The sequence below is a fragment of the Dendropsophus ebraccatus genome, chromosome 3 (assembly GCF_027789765.1).
Source record: "Dendropsophus ebraccatus isolate aDenEbr1 chromosome 3, aDenEbr1.pat, whole genome shotgun sequence".
Taxonomy (NCBI): Eukaryota; Metazoa; Chordata; class Amphibia; order Anura; family Hylidae; genus Dendropsophus; species Dendropsophus ebraccatus.
The window spans coordinates 64435589-64458439 of NC_091456.1; the positions used below are offsets into that span (position 1 = coordinate 64435589).

Sequence of the window (22851 nt, forward strand, 5' to 3'; positions counted from 1 at the left end):
AACTCTAGGTAACCCCAAAACCTTTCCTTTTTCTGTCATGCTTGGGGAAGCAGAGGAAACTAGTTCTAATGATGGGGCTTCTACAGATAGGGGAGACCTGACGACAAATGACATGCCTGACTTGGATATGAGGAGGGACCAGTTTGGGGCTGAGCAATAAAAAGATCTGACCTTAACTAGAGCCAGGGAAAATGTGAAGGTTATTGATGGGTCACTGGTTGAGCAAGGAACTAGTTTATCTTTTCCCCATATGGCTTTAAAAAATGATTTGTTGTATCAAGTAGTGAAAAAGGGAGAAGATCTGGTGGAACAGTTAGTGGTCCCTAAAGCATATAGAAGAATGGTACTAGATCTTGCCCATGGTCACATTATGGGGGACATTTGGGAATTGAAAAGACTACTGATAGAATCCTACAAAGATTATTTTGGCCCGGGATACACAGAGATGTGAAAAATTATTGTGATTCTTGTCCTGAATGCCAGCTTTCAGCTCCTATGGCACATTATCGTAGTCCCCTGGTACCACTACCCATTATTGAAGTGCCATTTGAGCGAATAGCAATGGACCTGGTGGGGCCTATTGTGAAATCTGCTAGGGGTCATCAGCACATATTGGTCATATTGGATTACGCTACTCGCTATCCTGAAGCTATACCCTTACGGAATACCTCATCCAAGAATATAGCTAAAGAATTAGTACATGTATTTAGTCGAGTAGGAATACCAAAAGAGATCCTTACAGACCAAGGTACCCCCTTTATGTCAAGAGTCATGAAGGAATTGTGTAAGATGTTTAAGGTTAAACAGCTGCGTACATCTGTCTACCACCCACAGACTGATGGGTTGGTAGAAAGATTTAATAAAACATTAAAAGCCATGCTAAAAAAGGTGGTGGATAAAGATGGAAACTGGGACTTTCTTCTCCCCTACCTTATGTTTGCAGTCTGTGAGGTCCCTCAGTCATCCACAGGGTATTCTTCTTTTGAATTGCTGTATGGTCGCCACCCCAGAGGGCTTCTTGATATAGCAAAAGAAACTTGGGAAGGTGAAGCTACCCCCTATAGAAGTGTTATAGAACACATTTCACAAATGCAAGATCGTATCGCAGCAGTAATGCCTATTGTAAAAGAGCATATGACCCAGGCCCAGGAGGCGCAACAAAGGGTATATAACCGCAATGCCCGGGTACGCACTTTTACACCAGGTGACAGGGTTCTAGTTCTTATACCAGCTGTTGAAAGCAAGTTCCTGGCAAAGTGGTAAGGTCCTTATGAGGTGGTAGAAAAAGTAAGTGACGTAAATTACAAGATTCGTCAGCCAGGGAAAAGGAAGCCTGAACAAGTGTATCATGTTAATCTCCTAAAACCCTGGAAAGACAGACATTGTCTTGTTGTAGAGACCTCCTATCCAACAAAGCAGGTTGGCTTCAATATGTCTTTGTTACCAGAGGTAACAGTACCAGAATCTCTGGCCAATACCCAAAAGTTAGAAGTGCAGGGTTTCCTAATAAAAAATAAGGACTTTTTCTCTGAACTTCCTGGCCGTACCTCCCTTATTAAACACGACATAATTACTGAACCAGGTAAAGTAGTTAAGCTACGACCATACAGAATACCAGAGGCCAGGAGAGAGGTAGTCTCTGAAGAGGTTAAAAATTTTTTAGCCCTTGGTGTTATTGAGGAATCCCATAGTCAATGGTCCAGTCCAATAGTGCTGATTCCAAAGCCAGATGGTAGCTGGAGGTTCTGTAACGATTTCCGTAGGCTCAACACCATTTCTAAATTTGATGCCATACCCCATGCCACGGGTTGATGAGCTTATTGACAGGTTAGGAGGTGCCCGATACATTACAACCCTAGATTTAACTAAAGGGTACTGGCAGATACCACTTACTGATGAAGCCAAGGAAAAAACTGCATTTGCCACTCCTGAAGGGTTGTTCCACTATGTTGTTTTACCATTTGGTTTACATGGTGCCCCAGCAACCTTTCAAAGAGTGATGGATCAAGCGTTAAGACCCCACCAGCGGTATGCAGCAGCATACCTTGATGACATAATCATCCAAAGTTCAGACTGGGAAAGCCATTTGCCCAGAGTACAGGCTGTAATTGACTCTGACCGAGGCAGGATTTACTGCAAATCCAAAAAAATGTGCAATTGGGTTGGAAGATGCCAAGTACCTGGGGTACACAATCGGTCGGGGTCTGGTAAAACCCCAAATTAATAAAATTAAAGCCATCCAAAGCTGGCCTCATCCAGCAAACAAGAAGCAAGTTCGTGCTTTTTTAGGGATCACCGGCTACTATAGGCGGTTTATTCCTAATTTTGCCTCCCTTGCAGCCCCTTTGACAGACTTGACCAAAGGGAAAGACTCAGTCATGATTAAGTGGACACCAAAGGCTGAACAGTCATTTCTAACTCTTAAAAATATTTTGTGCGCTCAGCCTGTGCTGATCACGCCAGACTTTAAAAAAGAATTTATTTTACAAACAGACGCATCTAATGTTGGTCTTGGGGCGGTACTTTTACAGGTGCAAAATGGTGAAGAATATCCCGTACTATACTTAAGTAGGAAACTGACCATGAAAAAAAAATGCAATTGTTTAGAGAGTGCCTTGCTTTTAAATGGGCACTAGAGGTGCTCCGATATTATCTTATTGGTTGGCACTTGAATTGGTCACAGATCATGCCCCGCTTAAGTGGATGTGTGAAAATAAAGAGAAAAATAGGAGGGTAACAAGATGGTTCTTAGCCCTACAGGAATATAGGTTTACTGTAAAACACAGACCTGGAGCTAAAATGTGAAATGCAGATGTTCTTTCTCGTGTTCACTGTTTTATAACCAGTTGTGTTCCAGCCACCAGACTGAAACAGGTGTGGGGGGGGGGAATGTAACAGACAATTAGTGTTGCACGATGCACCGAAATATCGATACTACTATCGATATTCCGGGCCGAAAAACAGTTCGATACCAGGATTTCCTGGTATTGAAACTTTGTTAAACTGCGCTATTATGCAGTTTAACATAAAGTATAGCGCAGAGAACACGGCCGGCAGCTATATGAGCGCCGGCCGTGTTCTCTGTGTGCCGCCCCCTGCTCCCACCTGTCACCTCCTCAGCGCGCACCCTCTTCCCCCGTCGGCGCCAAATTCAAATAGCCGGCACATAGCTATTGCTAGTGCCGGCTATGTAACTATATAGATGCCGCTTTCACACTGACAGCGGCATTACCCCCCTCCTGAGCCCGCTCCATATACAGCGGGGGTCGGCTACTGTGTGTAGCAGACCCCCGCTGCTAATGACTGCGGGCAAAGCAGGGTCACGGGCTGGAGAGGAAGAGCAGTGTCCGGGAGAGGAGAAGGCTGGAGCAGGGGTCGGCAGGAGATGCAGCCACTACATCTGCACCGGACTATGAGGTGGTGGGGGCGGCAGGAGTGTGAGGAGGCGGGAGGCCGGGGCCGGCAGGAGACTCCGGAGCAGACACAATGTGGGGGGTTTACAGTCGGCCTGACTCTGACTGGGAGGGGGAGGGGGGCTGTAACCTGCAGATCACAGACAAATCCAGGTCACCGGTAAGCATGCCCTGACACCAGTAATAGTAAAACTACAGCCCCCATCATCCCCCCCTGCTGGCTGGTGTGTGTTATATGGCTACAGCCCCCATCATCCCCCCTGCTGGCTGGTGTGTTATATAGCTACAACCCCCATCATCCCCCCTGCTGGCTGGTGTGTGTTATATGGCTACAACCCCCATCATCCCCCCTGCTGACTGGTGTGTGTTATATGGCTACAACCCCCATCATCCCCCCCTGCTGGCTGGTGTGTGTTATATGGCTACAACCCCCATCATCCCCCCTGCTGGCTGGTGTGTGTTATATGGCTACAACCCCCATCATCCCCCCTCCTGGCTGGTGTGTGTTATATGGCTACAACCCCCATCATCCCCCCCTGCTGGCTGGTGTGTGTTATATGGCTACAACCCCCATCATCCCCCCTGCTGGCTGGTGTGTTATATGGCTACAACCCCCATCATCCCCCCTGCTGGCTGGTGTGTGTTATATGGCTACAACCCCCATCATCCCCCCTGCTGGCTGGTGTGTGTTATATGGCTACAACCCCCATCATCCCCCCTGCTGGCTGGTGTGTGTTATATGGCTACAACCCCCATCACCCTCTGATTGTTAAAGTGTTACATGACTCCAACCCCCATCAAGTGCAGAAACCACCCAATTCAGTACCCCATAAAAAGATGGTACTAAATAAAACTACAGATCACAGCGCAAAAAATGCCCCTCACCCCCCAGCCAGACAGGCGGAGAGATAAAAAAAGTGAGTCAGAGTTGGGCAAGTTTTTATTTATTTTAAATAATGGGGACTTTATTTTTAAAGTAATAAAATTAGGGAACATAAATTGGTTCGTACTGACCTGAACCTGGGGGAGGGTGTCATTTCTATTCTTATGTTTTTGTTTTTTGTTTTTTTTCTTAAATATAATTTTTTAAGTATCGAATTGGTATCGAGCATTGGAAAAAAAAAGTTGGTATCGGTATCGAACTCAAAATTCTGGTATCGTGACATCACTACAGACAATGTGGAGAAGTTGTGGATGGAGTCTATATTTCCCCAAGTTTTATCAGAATGTATGCAGTAGGTCTGGTGTAAAGCCTGGTAATGGGTGCTGATGTCCAGGCCACAGCTAGACAGTCTGGGTTTTAGAGTTCTGAGGCAGAGTAATCAGGACTCAGGTGTGATGGCCTTATAAAAGTCTACTAGGTGCTCAGATGTCTCTCTCTCTCTCCCTGGGGAAAAGAGATAAGGCCAAGTGTCTGAAAGAGCCCTGCACTAAAATTGCATCAGGTTGTATGGACTGTGCTATATTGTGTTTTGTTGGTGCCAGGTACTAGGCCTGCACTGAGTTAGCCAGGAGCATTTATGTTTAGTTAGAGCCGGACAGGCATAGGCTTTTATTTTGCTGTTTTATTTTGTTTTGCTACAACCTGAGAAATAAAACTGGCTGCGGTCAGATAAACCAAACCTTGGTGTGGACTGACTCCTGCATGTGTCCCTGCCAGAGTGCCTGTCTACCCCAGGAGACCCTTTCCTGCTACCTAATCCCTTACATATGATACACTCACTTTTTTTTTCAATACCTTCAGGTTAGACATTTTCTAAATTCACTATTCTGGTCCCTTTCTAAAAAGATGGAAAGGCCATACTAAAGGCTTAATGGTGGCCTATAATTTACTGACTAATATCTACCCTGACAATAAATTGTCATATATCTAAATGGAAAGAGGAGATGGGTGCAACCTTTAAAACAGACCAATGGCGCCAGACCTTTACCTAGACTAAAAAAAACATTCTAAGTGTATTAATCATACAGAGCTAATGAGAAAAATCCAGTTAAGATGGTACCTTACCCTCAGCAGATTGGCACATATGATTCCACATTACTCTAACGTGTTGCCGTGGGTGTACCCAAAAAGCCATGCAGTTACACATGTGGTGGTCCTGCCCCAATCTCAAGATTTTTTGGACAAAACTTTTCATCCTACAAGCCCTATTTAACATGCCTAACTCACTCCGGCCTTTGCAATTTAACATCTACAGTAGTCCATCATATTTTTCTGGCTGCCAGGCTAGCGGAAATCCCCAACTGCTCCTGCCATTGAGGAAGTAATTTGTTAAGTGAATCAGCAATTCTATAATGAAACCACTCTTTCCAAATGTTTTACACAGGGTACCCCATGTGTATAAAAAAATGGTCCTCGTGAATTACATCTAAATACTTCAGATCTCTGACTTCTAATGATTATTTACTTATTTTGGTTACTTACCTACTCTTTGTTCTCTATGTTAATTATAGAAACCTGTGCTAATGAATTTTAAGCTAAAATTGTACTATATGGAAGCCCCTGTTTATTGGCTGGTGTTGTGTTTCTAATATGAAAAAATTCAATAAATACTTTTGAAAGCAAAGAAAGAAATAAGCGAATTTACAGTATTAACGAACCAAAGCACTTTGTTAGCTCGGTGGTCGGCTTATCAGCTCCGTGCCACTCCTCTCCAGGTGCCTGTAAAAGCTGCATCCAGTCCTGGGAAACTCCAGCTTTTCCAGGCACCTGGGGAGAAGCAGCACTCTTCGCTTTGTTAATACTGTAAATTCGCTTATGTCTAGTTGTGTTGAGCCAAAATATTGATGTGTAAAATAACGAAAGATGCCAAACTTCTGTTTTATAGGGATGTTTAGAAGAGCCTGGGAACCATTTGGAGAGGTTATTGTAACATTTACATTTAATTTAGGTTGAATATTTGTATGGTACTTGATCTCAGTTTGGAACATGTAAGAATTAAAAAGTACTCCATGTTTACATAGTTATAAAAACAAGATGCCAAGATGAGCCACTGATTTGTTCTTATTCCATTTTTTCTGTCTGTAACTGCATGCTCTTAAGCAAAAGTACAAGATGTTTCTTTTAAAAATTTCCTAAGTGCATTTTTATTATATTTCTATACAGTGGAATGAAGCAAGGCAATTTGTGAGACCAAAATAGAACTGTGTTCTCTACTTCACCAGCGAAAGGTGACGTGTTTGGCTAACAAAATAACGATTGTAACATGACACAGAATGAACTTGTAGTTTTTATGCAGCCTGTGCATTTGTCACTTCAGTTGTTTATGATGATTTAATACGAAGAACACTTTATTATAGCAGTGCCCCAAACATTGACAAACAGTGGATAAAAGTGCAAAGATGAATAGAGGCCTGATTTTTTTTCTTCTGGTCATATCTCAAGTCTAAGAGTGCCAATGTACTATGCAACATTATGATTATATAATAGCATAATTTCTTCTTAACTAATATAGTTCAAACTTGTAGGGATCGTCAAGGTAAATGTATTTGCAAATACATTTATTTAATAAATTTGTCTCCCCCTGATATGTCTGCTCTTTCCCTCTGATTGTCACCCCCGGGGGCCTAATTACAGATGGGGGGGGGGGGGAGAAAGAGGGGTTCCAACTACAGACAACTGCATAAAGAAGGGACCTAACTATCAGAGGCACAAAGACTGCCCTGTTACTATTTGGAGGCACTATTATGGGGTGTCTTTAAGTGAAAATAAAACTGTGGGAACAGGTGGATTTTGCAAAAGCCAGTGATAAATAATTTGCATGTTCATTACTTAGACCAGAGATGGGGAACCTTCGCTTTGGCTTTGGTTGTCCAGGCATGATGGGAATTGTAGTTTTGCAACAGCTGGGGGGCCGAAGGTTCACCATCTTTGATTTTAGACAGTCATAATCAATAACTCTATACTGTGTGCACTGCTGTCCTATTTCATATTAAGTTCATTGAAAATTATCATTATATTGAAAATTAGCCATATTTGGACCTTAAAATTACAGCCATTTTTTTAAGGTGTGTAAACTTAACCTAATAGACTGGGGGATGGCATGTTGTTGAAGCACTACAAAGGAGAGGAAAAGGGGGTCAATATATGTGACCTGTTTTTGCAGCGCTAAAGAATGGGGGAGGGTTGATGTATGTGACCTGTTACAGCACTATAAAGGCTTAAAGGGAACCTGTCACCCCCCGTGCCGGGGTGACAGGCTCCCGACCCCCCGTTAGAGCCCCCTATACTCACCTAATCCCGCCGGGTCCCGCTTCTGGAGGTGGTCGGGTGACTGAGATCTCAGCCGCTGCAGCGCGGCGCGCGCGCTGAGAGATGAGTCCAACACCCATAGAGAATGACAGGAGAGTCCAGCGCTCCGTCATTCTCTATGAGCTTTGGACTCATCTCTCAGCGCGCGCGCCGGGCTGCAGCGGCTGAGATCTCAGTCACCCGACCACCTCCAGAAGCGGGACCCGGCGGGATTAGGTGAGTATAGGGGGCTCTAATGGGGGCTCTAATGGGGGGTCGGGAGCCTGTCACCCCGGCACGGGGGGTGACAGGTTCCCTTTAAGGGGTAAATACATGTCATGTCTTGCAGCAGTTGGGAGTTGAGCCATGTGAAATGTTGCAGCACTATAAAGGATGAGAGGGTGCACTATTAAGGGTGAGTTGGTGATGTGGTGCACTTTTCATTTTTAATTTGTTTTCACACATAGGGGAAAATTAATCAAGCAGTCCTATAGTAAAAATATTCTTTGTTGCCCATAGCAACCAATTACAACTCAGCTATCAATCTAGCTTTATATTATAATATTCATATGGTATAGTGTCAAGATATTTGTCAACCCTTGTTCTGTTCTGAGAAAAGTGCAAGAACTCCAAGAAAGCCATCTAGATGGCTGGACACACAAGGAAGGCACTGCAATTTATTTAATATGAAAATATTACCAAATGTTCAAACTGTTCTATTCCTGTTCATTTGTTAGACAGACTTAAAGGAGAAGTCCGGTGAAAAATTTTGTAAAAGTATTGTATTGCCCCCAAAAGTTATACAAATCACCATTATACACTTATGATAGAAAGTGCACATAAAGTGCTTTTTTCCCTGCACTTACTACTGCATCAAGGCTTCACTTCCTGGATAACATGGTGATGTCACGACCCGACTCCCAGAGCTGTGCGGGCTGTGGCTGCTGGAGAGGATGATGGCAGGGGGGACACTGAGGGACAAACGTTACCCCAGGGCAAACTGCATAAAAGCAATTACCCCGAAATAAAAGAAATGCATTTTTTTTTCAATTTCACCACACATTGAATTTTTTTTCTGGTTTTGCAGTGTACTTTATGCAAAAATTCAGCCTGTCATTGCAAAGTACAATTAGTGGCGCAAAAAATAAGGGCTCATGTGGGTTTCTAGGTGAAAAAATGCAACTGCTTATGGCCTTTTAAGCACAAGGAGGAAAAAAATGCAAAAGTTTAAATTGGCCCTGTCCTCTAAGGGTTAAAAAGAGGAGAAATCTCAGTCTTTCTGTTATGCTCTGGTCTCTATTTATAGTCTTTTCCTGCCTTTGGCTTCAATGATTGCATTAGAAAATTTGTCTGTGTAAACACACCCTTATTTTTTAGGCTCCAGATGCCTGTCTGTCTCAAATAAGCAGTGAGAGAGTGCGTAAGTCACTCTGCTGTCCATTTCATTTCTCATAGTCATACCCTGCTTCTGTATAATGACTACAGTTATGACTGCTGATTTGCACTGATTTATTACCGCTTTGTGCTTGGCTGCTTCCATCTTGAGTGGGATGAGTACAATAAAATATTTCTACCATATTCTTGCAGATGTATCTTTTGAAAATATTTAAAATGTGTTGCCTATAAATCTAAATAACAAAGCTGCTTTTCTCCAAAAACAGCGTCACACTAGTCCTCAGGTTTTGTGTGGTACTGCAATTCTGATCCATTGACTTCAATGGAACGGGGTGCAAAACCCACACCTAATCTGAGTACAGGTTTGGCATTGTTTTTTTGAAGAAATTAGCTGTTTTAGAATCCTAGATAACCCCTTCAACTCTATGACTATGTTCACACTATGTAAAAACAACGGCCCAATTTCATAACAACGCCATTGTTGTGCAAAGAACGTCCGTTTTTTGAGAAATAATGGTCGTTGTTTGCACAATGGCCGTTGTTATGAAATGGTGTGAACACCAGTGTGCAACCAAAACCAGGAGTGTTTTAAAAAAGCAGAGGCAGTGTTCACACACACTGTTGAAATGTCATGGAAGGCCGTCATTTAATGGCAAATAATGTCCGATATTTCAAAACAACGGACGTTGTTTTAACATAACTGCAACTAAATTACGGCCATCCACATAATTTCAACAGTGTGTGAACATAGCCTTTCTGTGTTTTCAATCCTGGTTTTAGTTGCAAAATACTGAGCAAAAATACTGTGTAGCAACGTAGCCTTAGGCCACATTCACACAGTGTACAGTGGTGCCTTGGATTACGAGCATAATTAGTTCCGGGACCGTGCTTGTAATCCAAACCCACTTTTAAACCAAAGCAAATTTTCCCATAAGAAATCACAGAAATGCAGAGGTAGAGTTCCTGGGTCAGAGTACAGGGCTGTAGACCCTGCCCCTCCCCCACTCCCTCTCCCAGTACAGGGAGCTCTTAATCCAAAGCAATGCTCTTTTAAAAAACTGTGAGCTCTTCTTGCAAAACACTCTCAATCCAAGTTACTCTTAAACTGAGGTACCACTGTATTTGGTCAATTAACAACGGCCATTGTTGCAGAATGCAACAACGGTCATTGTTTAACAGCACTGCTTCATTGAATAGCAGTCTATGGTGTATACACCCTGTGTGCACTACAGCGGTGGATCTCTGTGGCCGCACAAAATAATTGGAAGGTCTATTTTGTGCGGCCACTATTCTGTGTACAGTGGCCTACAAGATAGCCTGTGCTCACAGTGTAAAGTACAGCTACTGGCCGTACTTTACGTTGTGGTCTATGGCAAATTCCAATAAAAAAAAAAGTGATGTCAGACATCCACCATTGTTTGACATGGCTGTGTCAAAAAACGGTCGATGTTTTCACACTGTGTGAACATGGCCCTATACTGCAAATTGACACTATAAAAGGGAATAGAAACTTTGTGGCTGTAATAAGAGCCATCTACAACTGGGTGAGAGTGAGTGGCAAGTTCCTATGTCTACTACTGCTGGCATGAATGTTGTTAGCCTTTAGTCTGTTACCACAGGAAACATTTATTTACTAAAATGTACATTTTTATAACCGCTAAAACCACCCAGTGTAAACATCTAAACATAGGTGAAGTGTACCATGATATTTTCTTACTTCATGTTTTTCAGTTGATGTAAAATGGATCCAAAGTCAACCGATAAAAGGAAAGGTGGTGCCGAGAAGGTCAGGGAAAAAAGAAGAAAAGTCTGGCAGCTGATGCCGCCAAGTGTGCTAAGGTATCAGACTTGTTTTCCAGCACAACTGTTGAGCCCACGGCATCTAAAGCTGGTAATCTAAGTCTTACAATGGCGGAAGCTGCTATTACTTCTAAAGCTTTACCAGTGGCTGACAATTCTTCAAGTGATTCTGAACCTGAGGTGGTTACATCTGTTGATTTGCCTGGAGATGCTATTCCATCGCATCCTGCATCTGAACCATATTCATGCCATTGGCTCCATTATCCTCATCTGTTGATGTGGCTTGACATGCTACTTCATCATATCCCACATCTAAACCAGGCATGTCTTTATCCAGTGTCATACCTGTGGCTTTATTTTCGTCATTTTTAACACCAGAGTCTAATTATTATTCTTGTTCATTAGATGAAATTGTGGAAACCATGTCTGAAGAAAAAATTAACTATTTACCACATCCTTCATCAGCTCAGCTGTCTTTATTTTTCAAACATCACCCAAAATACCCAAGACTTCAATTTGCAAAAAGTTTTCTCCCATAAAGATGGAACAAACTATAAATGGCTAACATACAGCAATGAGGAAAAAAAGCACTATTTTGTTCTGTGTACTTGGCATATTCCAAGTCTTCTACTACCGGTCACTTTCTTGATGGGTTACAAGATTGTAGGCATGTTTATCAATGAACAACAAAGAATATGAGAAAAGTTTAAAGGGAAACTATCACCCCACCGTGCCAGGGTGAAGGCCGCACGACCCTTCCCGCTAAAGACCCTTATACTTACCCCTTCTCTCCAAGTTCTGCGTCTGGAGCTGGTCCTGGGACAGAGATATCCCAGTTGGAAGCCCGTTGCGCGCTCCTGAAAAAATTTTCTCCCATAAACATGGAACAAACTATAAATGGCTAACATACAGCAATAAGGAAAAAAAAAAAAAAAGCACTATTTTGTTCTGTGCACTTAGCATATTCCAAGTCTTCTACTACCGGTCACTTTCTTGATGGGTTACAAGATTGTAGGCCATGTTTATCAACGATTAGAAGAATATGAGAAAAGCTTAAAGGGAAACTGTCACCACCACCCCCCCCCCGTGCCGGGGTGAAAGCCGCACGACCCTCCCCGCTAGAGACCCTTACCCTTACCCCTTCTTTCCAAGTCCTGTGCCTAGAGCTGGTCCCGGGACGGAGATATCCCAGTTGGAAGCCCGGCGCGCGCTCCTGAGATGAGTCCGATGCCCATAGAGAATGAATGGCTCATAGACGCCCATAGGGAATGAAGGGGTAAGTATAAGGGTCTCTAGCGGGGGGGGGGGGGGGGGGGCGGTCGGCCTTCACCCCGGCACGGGGGGGTGACAGGTCTCCTTTAAGTCAAAGAAGCTGTCCCAAACCTACTTTCTAAAGGCAAGTAGCACAGATATAGGGAGCCTCCTTGTTCATAACCAATTGCCTGCTTACCAGCAGCAAGTTAAAATAAGATGTCAAGTATTACTTGAGAGTAATGAACATCATAAAGGTGCTTGGGAAATGTGGGAATTTGTTTTGTTGCTTAGTAAATATGATGTGTGTTTAAAAGAACTTGTTACAGGCTGCATTGAAAAAAGCGGACAGCAGCATTCCAGAGGTGCTAGAGGGAGAGGATCCTTAATAGCACTTCTGTCAAAAAACACAGTTAATGGAATAATTGAAGCTATCAAGCAACTCATTCTCATGGCACTTCAAAAAGGAATAAAGGATGCTGGAATGCTTTCAGTTCAGCTTGATACCATACAGGACATTACTTTGTGGGATCAAATGACTGTCATCATATGGTATAGCACCAGCCAAGTCCATGAACGACTGCTTGCAGTGATATAGTGCAAATCAAACACGGGTGAAGCAGTACACCAGCTGCTAATGAAGATTATGGAATCCTGTAACATAGATGTGGCAAAATGCATTGGAAATTCTACAAATGAGGCCACAAATCATGTATGGTGCTATTTGCATCTTCTAAACTTGGTTTTATCAGACGTTACAAAAACAGCGCTGCAAAGTGCATCATTATTTCTTCTGCTGAATGACGTTGCAATGTTTGTTAAAGACTCATATATATTCGACTGGGTTTGTGGGAGAATGTAAGCCAGGCGCCATCGAAGACTCTCCACAATAGCTGAAACCCATTGGTGGTCAAAATACATTGCCTTGAGGAAATTTTTGGGAACCCAAAATCTGATTTATATATTTACCTTGTTGTAATGTTAAGGATGTTTTATACCTCGCATTAAAAATAACTCTGATTCTCCTGCAAAAGCAAATGGATACTGTCACTGTTAAAATATGCAACTATCATCACAGCTCAGACTTTTTTTAACCCCTATACGACCCTAGACGTGCAGTTACATCATGGGCTTCTGTCACCAGACGACCCTGGATGTAACTGTACGTCCTGGGTCTCTAAGGTGCTTTGAAGCGCACATAGCAGGTGGGGGCCAGCTGCAGTGAGTAGCCGGGCCCTCACCGTTAATGAAAGGCTGCAGCGATCGCGCGGCAGCCTGCCATTAACCCCTTAAACGCTGCGATTGTTTAAACGCAGCGTTTAAGTGCCTATGGCATAGCATTGTACAGTGTATGCAATCTGATGATTGCATGTAAAAGTCCCCCAGGGGGACTTAAAATGTGTGTAAAAAAAAAAGTGAAAATGTTTTTAAAAATACCCCAAAGCCCCTCCCACAATAAAAATTTAAATCACCCCCTATCCCATTATATAAATAAAACATATAAAAATAAACATATTATATACCGTAGCGTGCGTAAATGTCCGATCTATTAAAATATAACAATCGTCATTGCGAAGAAATGCCAGGATTGCTGAAAATTATAAAAAGTGATCAAAACGTCCGATCTACACAAATATAGTATTAAAAAAAAGTATAGATCATGGTGCAAAAAAATTACACCCCATACAGCCCTGTAAGGTGAAAAACTAAAACCGTTATAAGAGTCACAATAGGGCCATTTTATTAATAATTGCAAAAAAAAAGGATTTCATAAAAAAAAATATATAACATAAGAGAATCTGTGTAGACCTGAATATGGTTGTGTTCAGACTGACCTATAGAATAATGGTATCATGTCACTTTTACTGTATAGTGCATTACGTGGACACAGGAACCCCCCAAAAGTTACCATATTGCATTCTTTTTTTACAATTTCACCAATTTATACACTGGGTTCCAAATTATTATGCGAATAATATTTTCTCATATTTTCCAAAATTACCTTTATGAATTGCAGTCATTGTAATTTTCCAGTCATCAACTATTCGAGTATAATTGAAAGGTTTTTGAACAAACTGCCTAAGTTAAAAGTATGTTTACAAAATATATAAAAACTCAAAATGCATGTTCTAAATTAATTATGCACAGCAGAGTTTTCAACCTTTTTTATTTTTATTAAGAACAAAATAATGGTCATTTGTGACATTATAAGCATTAGCAGATTATTACAAACTGAAATCAAACAGTTATCAACTCAAAATTTTATTCTAGGTGATTTGCACATAGAACCCTTTGTTCAAAAGGAGCTTCTGAACTCTCTCGTCCATTGAATTTGTCTGTTTTTGGATGGTTTCTGCTTCAATTGTTTTGCATGAGGACAGAATCCCCTCCCAGGGCTGTTGCTTGATGTGAACTGCCTCCCTCCATCATAGACATTGCTTTCGATGATGCTGCAGAGGTTCTCAATGGGGTTGAGGTCAGGGGAGCATGGGGGCCACACCATAAGTTTGTCCCCTTTTATGCCCATAGCAGCCAGAGATGCAGATGTGTTATTTGCAGCATGAGACGATGCATTATCATTCATGAAAATGATCTTGCTGCGAAATGCACGGTTATTCTTCTTGAACCATGGCAGGAAGTGCTGTTTGAGAAACTCCACATACATTATGGAGTTCATCTTTACCCTTTCAGGGATTCTAAAGGGGCTAACAATCTCTCTCCCCATGATTCCAGCCCAAAACATTACTCCACCTCTAGCCATGTTTGCATGGGGTGTCCATCAACCAGCCATTCTCCACTCTATCCATCTGGACCATTGAGCGTTGCACAGCACTCATCAGTGAACAAAACAGTTTTGAAGTCAGTCTTCATGTATTGTTTGGCCCAATGGAGCTGTTTCTGCTTGTGTAAGTGGATAGAGGAGGTCAACAGGATGGCTTATGCACAGCTGCAGACCTCTGAAGGAGCTTATATCTTGTTGTTTGGAGGACGTTAGAGGTACCAGTAGCTTTAAAAACGTGTCTGCTGCTATAACAAGGCATTTTTGCAGCTGCTCTTTTAACATGACGTAGTTTCCTGTTGGAAAGAATCGTCAATTTTCCCTTATCAGCATGCACACGTGTGTGCTGGGAATCAGCTACATATTTCTTGATTGTGCGATGATCACCATGAAGTGTCCTGGCAATGTTGATTGTAGTCATGCCTTGACCTAAACACTCCACAATTTGTTGCTTCTCAACAGCTGACAGATCCTTTTTCTTTCCTCATTTTGGCTCAAAATGTAGGCTGTGGGCCAGCCTTCTTAAGTAGTCTTGCCTTTAATTGGACACACCTGCCAAACTAATCACCACAGGTGTCTGTAATTGCTTTCAGTGATATAAAGAGCCCTGACACACATCACCATCAATGAGTTAAACTGACAAAGAAAATTCTAACCTTATCACTCCTAAACATTTTTTTGCATAATAATAATTTGGAACACAATGTATTTTTATAAAGAATATTTTTGGGGTTCCATCATGTTATAGTAGAATGAAAGACGCCATTACAAAGTACACCAATTCCTGAAAAAACACATCCCCTTACATGGCCCTGTAGATAGAAAAATGAATGTGCTAGAGCTCTTAGAAGGGGAGCAGGGAAAAACAAAACGGAAAAATAAAAATTGGTGCGGTCCACTGGGTCATTTTGGGCTTGGTCCTCAAAGGGTTAATGGATTTTTCCAGCTAACAACTTCAACAAAAATATGGTGAATTAAGCATTGGGGAAGAGACATCTCAGCCTGAGAAAAGAATTACAAGAAGAATTTCGGACGATGAAGTCCAATTAGTAACCCCAAACTAGTATAATGTACAAACACCAGTCATTGCACTAAGGGGAGACCAGGCTGCTAAATGACGGCCGTTATTTCAGACTCAAAATGACGGATGTTATTTTAAATGGACCTGTCATATAGAAGAAATAGTGGCACTCACCAGGATAAATTGCAAATCAAACAAACTTTATTCCATGTCTGGCAACTAGGATGTGGATCAACAGGCTGAGGCCGAGAGGAAGCGTGCATCACGTGAGCATGCAAAACGATCGTCGCCCGTTGATCCACATCCTAGTTGCCAGACCTGGAATAAAGTTTGTTTGATTTGCAATTTATCCTGGTGAGTGCCGCTATTTCTTCTATATGACAAGTTTACTAAAAATTCCATGAAGGCATTGCAACATAATAGCCTCCTCCGTCAATCCATACCATTATAATTGCCTGAAAGCCACAGCCGGTAGTGCCGAGACCTCTCTTATTGCATGCATTATTTTAAATGGAGCTGAAAAAACGTTGTGTGAACATAGCCTAAGGATGGTAATAGAGACATTTTAAACACATTTAGTTTTTTATTTAAAGGTGTTATTTTTTAAAAAGCAGTCAGGTAAAATAAAAGTTTTATAAATTACATATCGCTGTAATCATACTTAGGGAACATATATAACATGTCAGTTTTATCATAGGGCGAACAGCATAAACACAAAACCCCCCCAAATGAAAACAAATAGTTTTCTTTTTCAATTTCACTGCACAAATAATTTTTCCTGGTTTTACGGCATATTTTTTGGAAAAATTATGTCATTACAAAGTACAATTGGTGTCACAAAAAAAAGGGCTCATGTGGGTATGTAGGTGAAAAAATGCAAGCACTATATCCTTTTAAGCACAAAAAAATGAAAGCGCAAAAATTAAAATTAGCCCGGTCCTGAAGGGGATAAAAGATCATTTTATTACTCTAACGAAGGCATCGAGAGCACTTTAAAAGACACAACCAGGAAGGACTTACTCTCAGGGACGGTACCAGCGGTTTATGGAAGTGAGTTGTAGAGATGAGTGGACTTTTCGGATTTCTGGTTCGTGAGAACCAGAATGATCGGCGTCGGATTCCCGCTGTCTGCTCGCTCTGTGCAGCGGGTGGATACCTCCTAAGGAACGCCTGGAAAACTTTTTTTTCTCACGAACCAGAAATCCGAAAATTCCGCTCATCTCTAGTGAGTTGGTGCATACAGTATCATTTTAAAATCCTTGGAGTAGAAAACAGGCTAAAAACCCCATGACAGTTTATAATCATAGAACTCTCTGTCCTCTTATTATATTACTGACCTGAGTAAACCTTACCTTTTTACAGTTGTAAACAATGGGTAATTTATGTATTTTTTTTTTGTACAGAACGGATTGTCTTTCCTCTGTCAGCCCCTAGTTCTTGTGGATTAAAGTTTGGCAGCAAAAATACCTTGATGTCACACCTCATCCTTGTCCGGAGGGAAGCCAGATGTTACCTATTATAGGAGCTGGACACTTGATATGTGACTAATAAAAGTATCTAAAAGAAGAACATTTTTGTTGGCCATCAACTCATGCATTTTATATTCTGCACAAAAAAAAGGTAAATTCTTGCTGTGGGCAACAAAGGTAGTTTTTCTCTTTGAACCTTTCATAAATGTCCCTAACACAACCATTTTTAGGGGTTGCTTTACCTTATAGTTCCCAGCAAAAATTAAGGAATCGCATCACCTTGAAAATGTTCATACAATTTATTTTACTTTGGAGGACATTACAGATTTGACACAAAACAATGTTTTAAAAAAATATATTTTTATTGCCTTGTAAAATATCAAACAAATGTAAGTTTATTTAAATGATTTTTCTCCATATTAAGAAGAGGAAAAGATTATGGATTCATTAACCCCTTCAAGACCGAGCCCATTGATGCACGGATGTCTGGGTCAAATTAATGCAATGTTCCTCCCCACCTTCTAAGAGCCATAGCGCTATTATTTTTCCACCTACAGGGCTGGTTGGGGTGTCATTTTTTGCGCCATGATCTCTAGGTTTTATTAATATCATATTGGTGTAACAGAAAAATTTTGATTGCTTTTTATAAATTTTTCCCTCTCGCCCATGACGGCACCCATGGAGAGGTCCACCTCCCGCTCCTCTGGACAGGAAACAGTTCACTGGATCCATAAAAGAAGAGACCGCCCCTTCATCGCCAGTTCTGTTTCCTGTCCTTTGGAGCAGGAGGCAGGAGGTGGTTCTCCCACCTCTCCAAAGGATCCATCATAGGAAGAGGGGAATGGGGCAACCGGCTTACCTACCTTACTGCCGACATCCCCGGCGGCGTAAGTCTTCTAACGAAGCAGCTGCCAAGACTGGCTCTCTCCCCAGCACCTGTCAGATGGACGACCTCCGGATCCTCCCTGGCTCTCCGGTCAGCGGCCACGCGTCCTCCGGTAAGCAGGCGGTCCTAGCACTTCCGGGTTGCGGGACGCGCGCGTCGACGTGGTGACGTCACGTGCGTCTGACGTCCGGGGACGCTCTGACTGCTTCCGGGGAGGGGTTCCGGCGGGGCCGTGCTCTTCCGGGCCACAGGCTTGGGGCCTGTCAGGTGAGCCTATCCTGGCACGATCCGGAGAGGGTGTGCTGGCGCACGGCGGAGGGGAGGAGCCAGCCATTCCTTGGCGCCGGATTTAAAAAGGGGAGCCCAGCAGTCATCGAGGTGGCGTCCACGCTGAGCAGGTATTTCAGCAGGCTTCTGGCTGTGCACTCTGCATTTTCAGCACGTTCCCGGCTGCCAATCTCTGCATTCAGCACGCTCCGTGCAAACTCTGCAGACACATCTACTTCCAATGGAAGAGCGCGCAGATAATCCTGAGACCCCTTCTGAGACTCAACCGGTATGACAGGGGCTAACTTGGTACCCTCACAATATTTATGATGCTTTGAGATATTTACACATAGGATGTATATTTTTTCTTATAGATGAAAACATCCCGTACTAAGTCCAGGGAATGTCCTGTGTGTGACAGGAAGCTGAGTAGTCACAATAAGACATTATGCAGCTCCTGTCGTAATAGGTTCCTGGAGGAAGAAACACCATCCTTCATGAGGGACATTAAGGAGCTTATTAAAGGGGAAATTAAATCATCCCTTCCCTCACAGACCCTAGTCCCCGTGGAGACTGGAGAATCCTCCAGGTCTGAACCTAGGCCTGGTCCCAGCACGGTGGCAGATGAGGAGGATCCTATGTCCGAGACAGAGGATTTTGGTGAGGAGATTGGTACCGAGTCTCACCAGTCGGAACCTTTAGAGTCCAACATAGAAGAGGTTGATCCGTTAGTCAGTGCAGTAAGACGCACTATGGAACTAGAGGACAGTCCTGTGTCCAAGACTGTACAGGACAGAATGTTTCAGGGCCTTACCCCAAAGAAGAGAAAGGTATTCCCTATCCACCATACTGTTAGGATCCAGTCCTGGTTTTATGTTTTGCTGTGATTTTGGGCATGTCTGCCTCTTTGCAAGATGGCCACCGCAGCTTCAGTGGCCATCTTACCTGCTCTCTGAGGCTATAATAATGTGTGCACCTGTGCCCCTCCCTGCCTGAGTATCAGTTAGAACTTAGCTTCTGTCTGCCTCTAGCTTACAGACTCTCCTGTTTGTATATTGCTGCGGTCCTCTTATTCCAGAGTCCTGCTACTAGACCTCCTGATTATTACTACTGCTGCACATGGGATCACTCTGCTGTTTAAACTCCTCAGCAAGGTTTACCTAGTGCTACACATCCTGCCTGCTGTCTGTCAGCGGCGCTGCCGCTCACCTACCCAGGACCCGCTCCTGCTGTGTGCTATCTTCCTACAGACCTGTTAGTGGAACAGCCGCTTACCAACTCCAGCTCTGCTGAACCACACTCTGCTCACCTGCCGGACATCATCCAGCGCTGCTGCAACAAAACGTGAGTCTGCATATACTTACTGTGACTGTTATCTGCTGTGTACACCCCTACCAGCCATAGGCTTCCACAAAGTATCCACACAAAGTGTAACAGGATACTCAGGCCTACAAGATGGAGGCCGCTGGGTCTGGGGATTTGGAAGCCCGTATTAAGAGACTTCATCAAATCACATCTTCTATACATACTGAAGTGCAGTCGCTAAAGACTAAAATAATTGCTCTGGAGACACAAGCAAATGAAAATGCGCATGAACTTAACATAGCAATCCAGGATTTGCGCGCTCGGACCACCTCTGTTGAGGCGCAGATGCCAGCTCACCCTGCTGCAGTACTGGGTCCTCCGAAATTGCCACCGTTCAGGTTTGGTGGAGATCGTGACAAGTTCCGTGGCTTTGTAAATCAGTGTCAGCTATACTTTGATGCACACGCCAGCCAATTTCCGAATGATCGCGCCAAAGTACTCTGTATCATCATGCTTTTGACACACAAGGCGCTAGCATGGGCGAATCCGCTAATTGAGACCGGTGATCCCTGTTTGAACAGTCTGACTCAGTTCCTTGCTGGCATGAGACTAATGTTTGATGATCCAAATCGTCGCATCACCGCAGAGACCAACTTATTGGCACTCCGACAGGGTCGACGTTCCGTCACGGAATACGCCATGGAATTTAAGAGATGGGCCATTGATACAGCTTGGAATTCTGAGGCACAACTCCCTCTGTTTAGAAAGGGATTATCTAGCGCCATCAAGGATGAGCTGGCCCGCAGTGAGGCTCCCTCAGAATTTGGAGATTTTGTGCATCATTGCATTCGGATAGATATCCGCTTATCTGAACGGAGACAAGAGAAGTGGGCAGCACTGAATCGAAGGGACAGTCCATCAGCTTCCCCATCTGCATATCCCAGGGAACCTTCCAATAGATCCCCACAGGAGATCGAGCCGATGCAATTAGATGCAGTACAGAGATCAGAGAGTAATGCTCGCAGAGAGCGCAGGCTGCGGGAAGGTTTATGTCTTTATTGTGGAGAGTCTGGCCACTTTCTTATAAATTGCCCTAATCGGCCTCGCAGAACAGCTGCAGCCGTGGCCGAAGGTGACCTGTCTGACTCTGAATCAGAGCTCTCAGAAGCATCACAGCAGTTGAATGCAGTAATTCAGACCCTGTCTTCTGTGGCCCCACACCTTGAAAAGAAGAAGAAAGAGACCCACTGCTTCCTGCCTATTCAGATTTGGACCAGCACTTGCTGGGTCCCCACCTCAGCTATGGTGGATTCCGGAGCCAGTGGCAACTTCATGGATCTTGCCTTTGCTAAAGAACATGGTATCGCTACACAACTAAAAGCTTCACCTGTGCTTATGGAGACCGTGGATGGTTCCCCCCTGACCTCGGGGCCGATAGATCGGGAAACTAAACCCGTGAGGGTCTCCATGCCACCCGACCATCAAGAGACACTCTCTTTCATGCTCATCTCCTCTCCTCATTTTCCAATCATCTTAGGCCTCCCATGGTTGAGGAAGCAGAACCCAGTTATCAATTGGGAAACTAGGGAGATACGCTTCCCAGCAAGTAAAACCTCAGCCATTTGCCTAGCCAAATCCGGTCCTGAAAGTATCTCTAACAATTTTCCATCAGTCTATCATGACTTCTTGGATGTATGCGACAAGAAAAATGCGGATAAGCTTCCTCCACACCGGCCATATGACTGTCCGATTGAGCTTTTGCCCGGTGCAGCGATACCCTTTGGTCACATCTATCCCCTAGCCGGACCAGAGTTAAAGGCCCTCAAGGAGTACATTGAGGAGAACCTGGCGAAGGGATTTATCCGTCCTTCTTCATCCCCTGCGGGCGCTCCGATTTTCTTTGTAAAAAAGAAAGATGGGTCTCTTAGACCCTGCATTGATTATCGGGAGCTGAATAAAGTTACAGTCCGAAATCGCTATCCGCTTCCTCTGATTCCTGAACTTCTGGAAAGAGTTCGCCATGCCAAAATTTTCTCCAAATTAGATCTCCGTGGAGCTTACAATTTGGTGCGGATTAGACCTGGAGACGAGTGGAAGACTGCCTTTCGGTGTCGCTATGGACATTTTGAGTACCTCGTGATGCCATTTGGGCTTTGCAATGCCCCAGCTACTTTCCAGCACCTGGCTAATGACATCTTCCGGGATCTCTTGGATCAGTTCATGGTGGTCTACCTAGATGATATACTTATCTTCTCCAATTCCCTGCAAGAGCATCAGGAACATGTGAGAACTGTTCTGGACCGTCTTCGAGTAAACCATCTTTACATCAAACTCGAAAAATGTGAGTTCCACCAGACTGAGATCCAGTTTCTGGGCTATGTCATCTCGCCACAAGGGTTGCATATGGATACAAGCAAGATCCAAGCAATTATTGATTGGCCAGTCCCAAAAAACATCCGGGAGGTACAACGTTTTATAGGCTTTGCCAACTTTTACCGGCGCTTCATCAAGCACTTTTCAGAGATCGTCAGTCCTATCACCCAACTTACCAAGAAGGGGACAGTATTTCATTGGACACCTCAGGCCCAGGAGGCTTTCACTCGTCTTAAATCAAAATTCACAACTGCCCCAGTATTAATACATCCTGATCCAGAGTTGGCATTCATAATTGAGGTGGACGCCTCAGATTGTGCCGTGGGGGCTGTCTTATCCCAGAGAACAGGAGAAAAAGGTCTGTTGCACCCCTGCGCATTCTTCTCCCGAAAGTTATCATCTGCTGAGAGGAACTATGATGTTGGAAACAAGGAACTATTGGCGATCATCTCTGCGTTCAAGGAATGGAGGCATCACTTGCAGGGAGCTTCTCAGCAAATTGTTGTACTCACTGATCACCGTAATTTAGAATTTGTTCGATCGGCAAGATGTCTTTCTCCCCGACAAGTTCGCTGGAGCCTATTCCTAAACCAATTCAATTTCATCATCTCCTACCGACCAGGTTCGCGTAACAGCAAAGCTGATGCTCTTTCCCGGATGT

The 22851-nt window shown here is 43.5% G+C and overlaps 1 protein-coding gene across 3 annotated transcripts in view; it reads left to right on the forward strand.

The window, feature by feature from the left end:
- RCL1 (RNA terminal phosphate cyclase like 1) overlaps positions 1-17510 on the forward strand; it is a 58436-nt gene extending 40926 nt beyond the window's left edge. The window contains exons 9-10 of one of the 3 annotated variants that reach the window (XR_011362148.1): positions 10771-10878; positions 17294-17510. Coding sequence is in view for 1 of the 3 variants with exons in the window: in XM_069961924.1 (XP_069818025.1) it covers positions 10771-10774 (4 nt within the window). In the remaining 2 variants the exon portion in view is untranslated. Of the gene's footprint in view, positions 1-10770; positions 12112-17293 lie in introns of those variants that run through there. The other 2 variants (XR_011362149.1, XM_069961924.1) reach the window with 2 other exon arrangements.
- The last annotated feature ends 5341 nt before the right edge of the window (positions 17511-22851 follow it).